The 13,394-nt window shown below is 37.1% G+C and overlaps 1 protein-coding gene across 1 annotated transcript; it reads right to left on the bottom strand.

The window, feature by feature from the left end:
* Window positions 1-1,528: 1,528 nt before the first annotated feature.
* Window positions 1,529-12,941, bottom strand: LOC121381249 (tRNA (cytosine(72)-C(5))-methyltransferase NSUN6-like). The gene is made up of 11 exons (XM_041510485.1): window positions 12,786-12,941; window positions 11,267-11,416; window positions 9,972-10,076; window positions 9,252-9,345; window positions 8,497-8,653; window positions 7,858-8,018; window positions 6,923-6,963; window positions 4,819-4,948; window positions 3,519-3,676; window positions 2,172-2,297; window positions 1,529-1,780 (listed from the first exon to the last, which is right to left on the bottom strand). The coding sequence occupies exons 1-11, from the start codon at window positions 12,849-12,851 to the stop codon at window positions 1,619-1,621; spliced, it is 1,350 nt and encodes a 449-aa protein (XP_041366419.1). The 5' UTR covers window positions 12,852-12,941; the 3' UTR covers window positions 1,529-1,618.
* Between the last annotated feature and the right edge of the window lie 453 nt (window positions 12,942-13,394).

The following is a 13,394-nucleotide window of genomic DNA, read 5'->3' as shown; positions in this document are numbered from 1 at the left end:
AGCGGGTAATGTTATCTTTAAGGTATAATACACATGTGTGGGTATATCAGTAAAGGGATTTTACTTTTTGAAAAAGAAAAAAGAAAGAGAAAGAATGAAAGCGTAACAAGTGCATTTGGTGGTCAAATAACCAATGGATCATTACTGATAATGAAGGTAATGGTGTTATCTATCTTGTTTATAGTAAACTGCTTAATAATGAAATACCCCTTGCTATCAACTTTCAGAGTATTCTGCATGGTGGTAGGAAAGAAGGAAATGTTTTATTTAACGATGCACTCAACACATTTTATTTACGGTTATATGGCATCAGACATATGGTTAAGGACTACACAGCTATAGAGGAAACTTGCTGTCACCACTTCATGGCCTACTCTTTTCAATTAGCAGTAAGGGATCTTTTATATGCACCATCCCAGAGACAGGATAACACATACCATGGCCTTTGATATACCAGTCGTGGCGCACTGCCTTAAGCAAGAAAAAGATCAATGGGCCCACCGACGGGGATCGATCCCAGACCAACCACGCATCAAAGAAATGCTTTACCACTGGGCTGCGGGTTTTTTTGGGGGGCTATATAGGTTAGCAAATAAATCACTATGCCCCCCCCAGTCTCATACGCTTATGTGTCCATTAGTTACCCAAGTACCTCTAGCGAAGTCTACCGATTGAGCTACTAGAATAGTGGTTAAATCATTGGTTGGTAGGTGTTGGACTTGCATCCCATCCCAGTACCAATTCACAGAGTGAATTATATTGACTCAGTGTGGAGGTTGGGGGGGAGACAGGATTTAGTTTAGTCGGTTGAGTGCTAGCTCGAGGTGCTTGTATTGCAGGATCGAACCACCTCGGTTGATCCATTCAGCTGACTGGGGGTTTTCTCGTTCCAACCAGTGCACCACAACTGGTCAAAGCCCATGGTATGTGCTTTCCTGTCTGTGGGAAAGTAGGAAAGTGAATATAACAGATCCCTTGCTGTATTAGGAAAAATGTAGCGGATTTCTTCTGATGACTACTAGTCATAATTACCAATTCAATAGTCAATGATTAATTAATGTGCTCTTGTAGTGTCTTTAAACAAAACAAACTTTAATGTGGAGGTGTTACTTAAGGACACTACACTTACTTCTCTCTCATTAACCAAAATCAGCTATTAACTTGTCCTGGCCTGATGACCAAAGAAAGAAAATCCATCAGTTGACCGATGTAAACCAATATAAAAATATGGTAAATAGAAATATAGGTAACCGTTTCACGTCTGTGCACGAATAACATCACAAACTGAGCCTTTTGTTGAATTCATTCTAATAGTGTCTCACAGCATTATGCTGACAACATAAATTAATGGTGTGCCATACTAGTTGAGGGTTAATGCAATGTATGTTGAATAAACAAAATACAGATTACAACAATATTTAAAACCAAAATTGAATTAACACGACATATTTCGGTATGTCATGGTACAAGGGGAATAACTCCTTATAATAATAATAAGAAAAAAGAAAAAAAAAGAAAAGAAACAATATATAATATATAATTTTAATACTTTTTAAATGAGAATATCAAGCACAAAGATTTACGAGGTTCTACAATATTTAGATTGCACTGTCTTGTGTTATTTTTTTATGAATTTGGCAATAAAAAAGCCAATAGTGTCTGTATCACATGTTGCAGTTTCTGACAATGATAAAGCAGAGGGGTCAAATCTCTGGACAAGGTGAAGGTCATCTTTCTTAAGGTCACTTCCTGGAAATCCTGGCCCGCCAAGATGCATCTTCTGCAAAATAACTCACAATAGTTATCTGTTTATTCAGGTGGGGGTTTTCCTTCAAAATCATGTTGTACAGAATTAATTTTTATTAAATCATTTTATACATTTGACCTAAAATGGAAGACCCACTCACATAATGATAATACAAACGTCTTCATGAAAAATGTATAAAATACATTGTACTGAAGAGTGTAATCATCTGTTTGACGAGACTTAAACACGGGAATGTTTCACTGGCATAATGATAATCCAAACGTCTTGACAAATTTTTTATAAAATACATCTTACCTGCTTGACAAGACTTAAACACGGGAATGTTTCACTGGCATAATGATAATACAAATGTCTTGACAAGAAATATATACAATATACAGTATCTAATTAATAGTTTATTCACCTGTTTGACGAGACTTAAACACGGAAATGTTTCCAGTGCCCATGCCACCTGTCCCTCATTCTCATCGAGAGTCACGGTACACGTGCTGTACACCAGAACTCCACCAGGTCTTAGCAACTCCACTGCCTGGAAATAACACATATATACTACAACAATACTCCAGAAGAAACTGTATGGTACCAAAAGTGATACGTTCTGAATAAGTACAACGTTAATATAAACACGAGTAACAGAAAAAAATCAAGAAATACTGAGTCCAAAACAAAACGTTTTGGATAACAGGCTGGATCAAACACAAGAACGTCCAAACAGTGAGAGCAAAGGAGAAAGAAGGAAGTTGAGGTCATGTGACAGTAATTAGGAAGGTGTACATCGGACGATTTCGTAGCCATTTGACTGTTGGATGTTCGGACCGTAAGGTGGATAAGGGGAAAATGCACACAGTCAGAGGTCAGGATAGAGTATAAAGAAATGAATGGTACCAAAAGTGATCTAGAGAGGACAGTATCATCCACAGTCACAGCCTCAATGTGTAGTTGTCCAGCGAACGAGAAGAAGAAGAACATATATACAGAATACTATATGAACAGGCCAAGGGAATAACCCAGGATGTCCCAAACAGATGGTCAGTCTTATAACGGTCGTGTATGATACGGTCACAATGATATACTGAATTAAAAACCTATAATTATGGTAGGCCATTAAAAGTAGTTGGTAAATATGCTTTCTTAGAAATAAATATTCCACTACTGCAGTTCTAGATGTTAAAATTAAAAAATATCACCTTACTAATAATGTGACAACCTGGTAAATATAAAAAAAAGAAAAAAGGTAAGGTACGTTGGATACATTTTGAAATGACTTGTAAGGTAAATGGTACCTATAGCCATAATTAAAAAAAACAAAAACCTAGATTTTTATCCCCGTCTGCACCAAGGATAAATGTCCCCCGTTTCTTTATTGGCAAAAAAAAAAAAAAAAAAATGTTGTCCTTGAAATATATATGATTCTCTGTTTATGTTATTTCCAATGACATAACAATATAAGACAAAATTAAATTTTACCCACACTCCCCACTCTAAAATCTAGCATTTATTTTATTACATGTGTAGTGTTCAACTCTAAGACAAGGGTTTTAGAAAACATTTGTGACTTATTTATGCTGAATGTGCTCACTGTGGTGTTAATTTCAGTGGACGGTTTGTATTTGATGTAAATAATCACCATGGAGCAGCCAATCAGATGTCTTTAAATAGGTTTTTACTTTTACAAAATTAGCATCTTGTACAAAGCCATCATCACACACCAAAGAATTTCTTTTTATGTATTATGGTACAATTCACTCACTGAATAGAAGAGTTTTCTCTGGTAGCGTGGATACGACAGTAGATCGTTCACTTTAAGTCGGTTCCTGCTGGCTGGTCGCTGACCTAGCGCACTGCATGGAGCGTCTAGCAGAATCCGGTCAAATGTGGCCCGTGGGTATGGGGGTGCACCAGATACATCTAAAAAACACAGTATTTTTTACTTCAATTATCTATAAACAAATCTCTAAATTCCAATGTTTTCTTGAAACAGACATTCAGATAAGTTGGGTATTTTTTATATTATACAATTAATAAAGACACAAACTGTGAATATCTAAATCATAAAACTCTAGATTTGTTAAATTTATATGAACTATGCTATGAGGTGAAACAACCCCATGTAAATAATTCAGTTTGATATTTATTTATAAATAACCCATGTAATGCGATAGAAAAATTAATGACAAACTTATTGTAGCATAACATGTGGGTGTTTAAATTGTTTCATTTGTTATGGTTAACCTTTATAAATCTTGTTGAACTTTCCATAAGAACTTTCCATCAGATCTTGACGTCCTTTTTACCTCTGTTAATAGATCTGACATTAGCCTACATCACCTGGTGTCCTGGTGAAAAGCAGCCTGGCAAATTCTGTAAGTTTTTAGTGCACGATCTCTAAAGATATATGTTTGATTATACTTATTTTTGTACTTATATCTGAGTAGTGGTTAGTGAGAGAGAAGTCGTAGGTTGCATAGTACCAAAGAAGAGAGTTCCGTGTCAAAGTCTGAGGTGCACCGTTAAATATTTACAGAGTAAAACAGCTGTGGGTGTGATTGGTAGTAATAAGTGACATTATTTGTGCAAATACTATTATCCATTGACAGTAAATACACTTTTATTTGGTATATACTGTATAACAACTGTATAACAGAGGTTGAAACCGATGCGGGGTACCCCCAAAAATGGAACTGCAATTTTCAGCAAAAATGACGGTTGCTATTAAAAACATTAATTAAATCTCTCAAATGGTATGTGACCCCCCATTTTCTTGCAAGTAGATTTGATGTCAGGTGCCACACCTTTTACTGCTGTACTTACTGGGTGTGTTGATACGCTGCTTATGTCAGTTTTATCAGTAAACATTAACATTATCGGCAATAGGAATTGATTTGGTCTATTAGAACCTGTATTGGTGTAAAATTGTTAAACTCGCTCAGAGTTTGAGCCGGTACCGAGGTGCAAACCCAGTTCCTACCAGCCTCATGTCCAGTGGCTTAACCACTACACCACTGAGGCTGGTTAAAGATATAGCAATACAGTTTTTAATCGATGTTTACCAGCAGAGATGTCAACAGCTTTCCTAGCATCAAAACAGTACGCCTGGACACACGTAACACCCCACCTGGAGGCATTGTCCAACACTTTCTGAACCTTCTGGGATGTCTTGTCAAATGCAACCACACGACCCTGTAAAGACAGAATCATCAATGTACACCACGCTCCTAGCATCAAAACAGAATGCCTGGACACACGTAACACTGTCTTCAGTGGCGGATCCAGAAAATTAATATATAATAAAATTAATATATAATAAAATTATAACTGTTGCATCCACCTCTCATCTTGTCAAAAATAACCACAAGAACCCTGTAAACACAATATCTTTAATGGTAGTTTTTAATTTAAAATATTCATGAGACAAATCTAGTCTGCAGACATGCAATGGAATATTTGAAGACTTCATTTTGTATATATCCATTTGAATCATTTGGTCTATATGATAGGTATCAGCTTTAACGTCCTGTTCAGTGGGCATTGATTGCGTTTTGACAGAAAGACTGTTGTATTATTGAGTTCTATCTTCACCCCTAACTCCAAAATCTGGAAATTGGTGTTTATCAGATTTAAGAAATGAACTCTTCATTTGTTTAACAACACACACGTCAGCACAGTTTTAAACTATGGATATTTGATGACAATCATGTGGTTACTTCCAACACCTGGTTACGAGACATACATATCGGAAACATGCTATCATCACATAGACGACTCCCACGCAAAACGTTTTCTCTGATACTTAATTATATAGGACAATGCTATCCCATGAAAGAAAGCTATAAAAGATATCACAAGATTATGCTTATCAAGGGGAGATAACTATTGTTATATAAAAAAAATAAGTTTTGTTTAACGACACCACTAGAGCACATCGATTAATTAATCATCAGCTATTGGATGTCAAACATTTGGTATTTCCGACTTGTAGTGTTTAAAAAAAAAAGCTACATTTTTCGTAGGCAGCAAAGGATCTACCACGGCCTTTGACCAGTTGTGGTGCACTGGGTGGAACGAGAAAAAACCCAGTCAGTTGAATGGCTCTACCGAGGTGGTTCGATCCTGCAACTCAAGCACCTTAAGCGAGCACTCAACCGACTGAGCTAGATCCCGCCCCCCATTGTTATAGGTCTGTGGTCATCAGACAAGTCAGAGACAGATGTTTTGTGATTAAAGCCTACTTGATGGAACTTAGTCTTAATTTGTAGTGAAACAAACATGGCAATGGATAATGTAGTTCCTTTATTATAGAGTGATCAAATAAAAGTGACTTTTTTAGCCATATTCGTTCCTGTAAAATAATAGCTTATTTACTGAATGGATGAGAGGAAAAGTATCCATCACATGCAGTCATAAGGGGTAGAAAACGTACACACTATGTGGTGGAAAGTTCAACCCTGGGACTATGCAATATTTTGTCCCAGGTCAAAATTTCTACCATCGTGGGTGACTTTTTCTATCCCACATGACTGAATATGATGGAAGGAAGGAAGGAAATGTTTTATTTAACGACACACTCATCACATTTTTATTTACGGTTATATGGCGTCAGACATATGGTTAAGTACCACACAGATATTGAGAGAGAAAACTTGCTGTCGCCACTTCATGGACTACTCTTTTCAATTAGCAACAAGGGATCTTTTATATGCACCATCCCATAGACAGGGTAGTACATACCACAGCCTTTGATATACCAATCCACTTTCCCACAGACAGGACAGTACATACCAATGCTTTTGCTGTACCAGTCATAAAGCATTTGTTTGGATGGGAAAAGCCCATCACAGCTGAGGTGAGTTATCTACCACAGAGCTTCATTTGGTCCAAAACTGAATTAATAAACTAGAGGCCGTAACAAGTACAAGGATCAGTTTTAAACTTTAAACTTATCCTGGGCTCAAACTTAACCTTTGGTTGGAAGAATAATTTTTCCCATGGCTAAAAGCTTTCAAAATTGCTGTAGATAACCAATTCTTATGTTCGAGCCCTGCATATTTGTATTCAGTTTTCATTTATCTCAAAATCTACACATACCAGCAAATTGTGTGTGAATTATTTATATAAATAAATAATGTTGAATAACACTGGAGTTGGGAAACATACTCTGTTGTCCATTAGAGTTGCAATATGAATTGTTTTTCCACCTGAAAAATAAATAACAATTTCTTTATTAATCATTGCTGAAAATTTAAGAGATTAATATTTATATAAAATAGATTATCTTAATAGTATGTATGTAATAAGTTCCAGAAATATACATTTAATAATGTGGAAAATCAAAATCAAAAACGCTGCTTCACTATGCACACTCTGTGTTTATGATTTGGATCAAAAACAAAACTTAAGCAAATATCTACAGATTGATAAACAAAATAAAAAAACTTTTTTTTATGTAAAATGCTTTAGAATATTGTGTTAATATATCAGTACCAATTAATCCTATACACGATACACTGTACCTGTACACACTAAACTGTACACAATATACAATACTTGATACACAATACACTGTATACAATACTTAGTACACAATACACTGTATACAATACTTGGTACACAATACACAATTACATAGTCCACACTACACTGTACACACAACGCTATACACAATACACTGTATACAATACTTGGTGCACAATACACTGTATACAATACTTAGTACACAATACAATGTATACAATACTTGGTACACAATACACAATTAGTCCATACTACACTGTACACACAACACTGTACACTATGCACCTTACACAATACACTGTACACAATATACTGTATACACTACACTGTATACAATACACAGTATACTGTATACACTACACTGTACACTGTATACAATACACAGTATGCTGTATACACTACACACAACACACTGTACACAATATACTGTATACATTACACTGTACACAACACACTATACACAGTATACTATATACACTACACTGTACACAGTACTGTACATGATACACTGTACACTACACAGTACAGTACACCATACATAATACACTGTACACAATACTTGGTACATAATACAGCACCTGGAGCAGCACACATGTCTAGGATTATCTCCCCTGGCTGTGGGTCAAGGACGTGAGAGCATACGATGGATGGTAGATTCTGAGCGAACACGAGGTTGGGGAGGACGTCGGTTAGAACCGGAGCTTCATAGAGAGGCTGCGTCATTGTTATGCCCACACCACTGAAATGTACAGAATAATCAATGAACATTAAATAAATAAATAAATAAATAAGACAGTATTTTATGCAGAATTCCATATCATTAACAATATCTTCTATTCCATGAATGAACATGTTCAGACTTTGCATCAAAAGCTATAATGCAGCATACATTGACTACTTATAAGATCCAGTCTTACACGGATATATTTTGTCATTCATACATTATGTCATCCACTAATTATTTGTTTGACGCCCACCTGCCCACCCACCCACCCACCCACCCATCCATCCATCCATCCATCTACACACAATCCTTCAAATACCCAAGTCAATATGTGGACTGATATATTTTTTATCAAATTAAGTATGGGAGTAAAATAGAACAACAAAATCATCTGCCTACGTTCAGTTAGTACAATGTAAATATTTATAATAACAATGTAAATATTTATAATTATTTATAATAACAATGTAAATATTTATAATAACAAACTCACCTCAAGCTCTTGGCCGAGCAGAAGAGATCTTCCCGGCTTATTTGTGTGATACCGTTCCCCACAAAGACTTTGTTATCTCTGAACGTCTGTGTGAATCCTTTCCGACACAGACCATCAACGTCCGAGTACACAGATACCATGTCGCCTTTCTGCATACCTGTAATTAGTGACAGACAGGTGAGAAAACAACAAAAACATGAAAACTATATGGTGCATGTAGGGAGAACTGTGTTCTTAGGGGATAGTCTGTATTTTAACACGCAAGGATTAAAAAAAAAACAAATCCAGACAATTTTAATTCAGAACATTTGAATCAAATGTTTCCGACTCTGTCAACATCTTCCTTTGAAATGGTGGAATCATTCCTTAAACATACTGGAGCAGGACGTAGCACAGTTTGAAAGCATTCGCTCAATGCATGGTCAGTCTGGGATCAATCCCTGTCGGTGGGCCCATTGGGCTATTTCTCACTCTAGCCAGTCCACCACCACTGGTATATCAAAGGCCGTGGTATGTACTACCCTGTTTGTGGGATGGTGCATATAAAAGATCCCTTGCTGCTAATCGAAAAGTGTAGCCCATGAAATGGCGACAGCGGGTTTCCTCTCTCAATATCTGTGTGGTCCTTCACCATATGTCTGACGCCATATAACCATAAATAAAATGTGTTGAGTACATCGTTAAATAAAACATTTCCCTTCTATCTAAATGTGAGAGAAGTCTGTAAAATGTAAGTATGTGAGATAGTTACTAACTTGTTGGAGCTCCCATGATCCCCTGAATGAAGACGTCAGCCCCTCGAAGAACTGACATTCCACAGAGGAAATCAACAATCACCTCCTTCTCCACCTGAAACAAAGAACATGTTCTATCAAAATACATCTTCAAAGAAACAAGTTTATTTAATTACGTCATTCATATAGACCGAAATACACCGGCTGTATAGGAATGGTAGAAGGAAGGCAGGAAATGTTTTATTTAACAACGCTCTCAACACATTTTATTTAGGGTTATATGGTGTCGGACATACGGTTAAGGACCAACAGATATTGAGAGGGAAAACCTGCTGTCGCCACTTCATGACCTACTCTTTTCGATTAGCAGCACGGGATAGAATTTCTACCAGATTTCATGTCATTTTAAACCATCATACATTCCAGAAAGGAATTAAATCATTCTAAGTGTGCCTGACACTTAATAACTACAGCATTTGTTTTGTATTGTTTTGAGATATTTTATTGATCATAAAGTCAAAAGGATTGCACAACAGGCAGAGCCTATATAAGTGCTCTCCTAAACAAGATGGACATCAGACAATAATCAATATTCATAATCACATATAAAACATAATAACATAATGTCCAATGGCATAAAGTATTTAACATAATTAATATTTATTAATACAACATTTGTGTTGCTTACCCGTTTTAAAACACAGCAATGTCAAAGTATTAAAAGCGGTGGCTCACACTTACAGGTTGTAGCATGGTGTTATCTCCCCTGTTTGAGATTACAACACAGTCCTTCAAGGCTGGGTGCTGGAACATTTCAAACACTTCCATCTTTCTTTCCCGACATTGCTGAAAAACAAATGTCAAAGCATATCAAGGCTACAAAGAAAAATTTAAATGATCTATATTACTCAAAGTAAACATTTGTCTTCTTTTTTTTTCTTTTTGTAAAACTGAAAGATCATCTATTCTGGGTACCACTGTGTCTAGTTGATAGAACTATTAAAAACAAATGTATTAAAATTTAAATATATACTTATAGATGTTTGTTTTGTTTAACAACACCACTAGAGCACATTGATTTATTAATCATCGGCTATTGGATGTCAAACATATGGTCATTTCAACAGTCAGAGATGAAACCCACATTTTTCCATTAGTAGCAAGGGATCTTTTATATGCACCATCCCCCAGACAGGATAGCACATACCATGACCTTTGAAATACCAGTCGTGCACTTGCTAGAACGAGAAATAGCCCAACAGGCCCACCAGCGGGGATCGATCCTAGACCGACCACGCATCAAGCAAGCGTTTTTCCACTGGGCTACGTCCCGCCCTTATATGCTTATAAAGTAAACCCCTCTAAACCTAGTAAAAAATCTGGTTTTAAGGGGTGTCCAGTTTAGAGAGGTTCTGTTCTGTACTAATAATGAAAAAGGGTCTTTGAAAAACATACGGTATCAGTGTTTCTACTAGAATTTTTTTGGGGGGTATGGTACTATGGAATTGAATGCAACCAGTCAACATGGGGTATGGGGGGGGGGGTGGGGGGGGGTCTCCCCCAGAAAGCAAATGGGTTAAGAAAATTATACAATAATGATAAGAGTAATTAATTTGGTCAAATAGTTAACTTAAAAAAACAAATCTGCAAAAATATTTGGGTATAGCGCCATACGCATTTTACCCTCTGGCAGAAACCCTGGGTATTGAGGCAATTCCAGTTTACAGAGGGTCTGATATTAAAGGGTTTCACTATATATTAAAATTAGGTCCTGATCATACACCTCCTATTAATAAAGTTGACTGAAAAATAATACGTGCATGGCTCTAACTTAATAATTTGTTACCTACATCAATTTTTAAATCAATAACATTAAAAAGCAAAAATTATTATTATTCCCTCAACAAAAGGTAATGATTGTTATCCTGTGGCAAAAAAATTGCCATCAGTAATTCCCAGACCTATGGCAAATCATAGTGCCGCTTCGGCAATTGCTGTCTGTGCTGTCGTTAAGCTCAAATCCTGATGTGAATTACCTGCTGTAGAACAGAGTCAAGTTGCTGGATGATATTATCGACTGGACAACATCGAGTGTTCATTCGTAAAGTTGTATATGCAGGTGGTACTCCAAGCCATTTGAGTAGAGACACAAATTTCTCGTTTACGTCTGCATCCTCACTTTTATTCTGGAGATGGAAAAGAAAAATAATATCATTTGAACAGCACCTCAGCACATTGTAAACTAACTGTTGGGGTCTAATTTATGGCTATTTTCACACAGTTTGGTATAGAGAGATCAAGACAGAGAGGGGGAAGAGTGTGCGTGAGTTAGTGTGGTGTGTGTGTGTGTGTGTGAGAGAGAGAGAGAGAGAGAGAGAGAGAGAGAGAGAGAGAGAGAGAGAGAGAGAGAGAGAGAGAGAGAGAGAGAGAGAGAGAGAGAGAGAGAGAGAGAGAGAGAGGGAGGGGAAGGGGGAGGGAGGGAGAGGGGGATGGCTAATTTGAGTTTAATTGGGTCAGGAAAATAAATTGAATTTTGTTTTAATAATCTGGAGCAGAGAGTTTCGACTTCCACCCCCTGCAAACGCCTGTATGATGCCTAGCCCGAGTACTCTGACTGTAAGAGAGCTAGACGGACATTTGGACATAAACATGCTCTCATTACAGTCAGAGACCAACCTATGTATTTTTTTGGCAATTCCTGACTACCAAACGGTAGGCAACGAGTCCCGCTCTAATACCACAACAATCCTATGTTTGACGTCAAATACCTTTACATCAATAATTTTCGAGTTAAGTGATACAAAAAAATCCACATATTAATCACTAATACACTTACTACAGAAAGAAACCCGACAGCACCCACATTCAGCTACGCTTCGTGACACTCCGTTGCAACAATTGCAAAGCTCGGCGATCTATTTCGAGACGTAGACCACGTGATCGCGCACTGGGCGATTCCGCCTTGTGCAGCAGTTACAGGGGCCGTCTCATATCAAGCGAAGTTACAACATGGAAGAGTTGGCTAATGCCGTTTTGGATGAATTTGGATTTCATTACGTCATTAAACCAAAACAATTACACATTATTGATTCCATTTTGAATTTGAAGGATACATTTGGGGTGTTATCGACAGGATACGGCAAAGGTATGTGCTACGTACTGCCTCCTCTTATGAGACGACCCCTGTAACTGCTGCACAAGGCGGAATCGCCCAGTCTCGAAATAGATCGCCGAGCTTTGTAATTGTTGCGACGGAGTGTCACGAAGCGTAGCTGAATGTGGGTGCTGTCGGGTTTCTTTCTGTAGTATGTGTATTAGTGATTAATATGTGGATTTTTTGGTATCACTTAACTCGAAAATGATTGATGTAAAGGTATTTGACGTCAAACATAGGATTGGTAGTCAGGAATTGCCAAAAAAAGACCTAGCTTGGTCTCTGACTGTAATGAGAGCGTGTTTATGTCCAAATGTCCGTCTAGCTCTCTTACAGTCAGAGTACTCGGGCTATATGATGCCATGATCACCTTGGTCTGTTTTGCTTTTAAATATTCTTACCTGACAGAACGATTTCGCAAGTAAACTCTTCACCTCTGGGTGTAGTTGAATGTGAGGAAGTGACATGATATGAACAAATGTACTGACAACACTACAAACTGTTACCACACTGGTGACGTCTGGTTTTACTTGTTAAAAACTGGCAGTCATGCTGGATTTTGGCACAGGAAATGGAGCACAAGGGAAATAACTACCATTATTATTATTTTAATGGCTGTTCATATAAATTACTTAGAAAGACTGAGTGTGAGGATTTTTTTTTCTTACTAAAATATTAAATGCATATGTACAGTTATATTGTATTGGTACACATAGGATGTCGCTCAATAAATTAATCCCTCTTAGTAGACCAGTTGAATTATTTCCCATTCCAACTGGTTTATCAAAGGTCATGGTTATATGCCATTATGTGGTCAATTGTATATAATTTAAATTCCTTTCGCTGCTAATCAGTTATATCGAGGAGCATGTGTGGTGGTAGTGGGTTCGTTGGAGCCGCTGCAGGTAAGAGCAACAAAACTCTAACCACAGGTCAATGCACACAGTTTCATTACATAGGATTTTTGTCACACCAGCCACAAGTTCAGCGAGCTAACCTTCACAAAGTTC

Source organism: Gigantopelta aegis, chromosome 9 (genome assembly GCF_016097555.1).
Source record: "Gigantopelta aegis isolate Gae_Host chromosome 9, Gae_host_genome, whole genome shotgun sequence".
In the NCBI taxonomy this organism is placed as follows: Eukaryota; Metazoa; Mollusca; class Gastropoda; order Neomphalida; family Peltospiridae; genus Gigantopelta; species Gigantopelta aegis.
The sequence above is the reverse complement of the archived record's forward strand: the minus strand, read 5'-3'. Positions and strand labels throughout refer to the sequence as shown.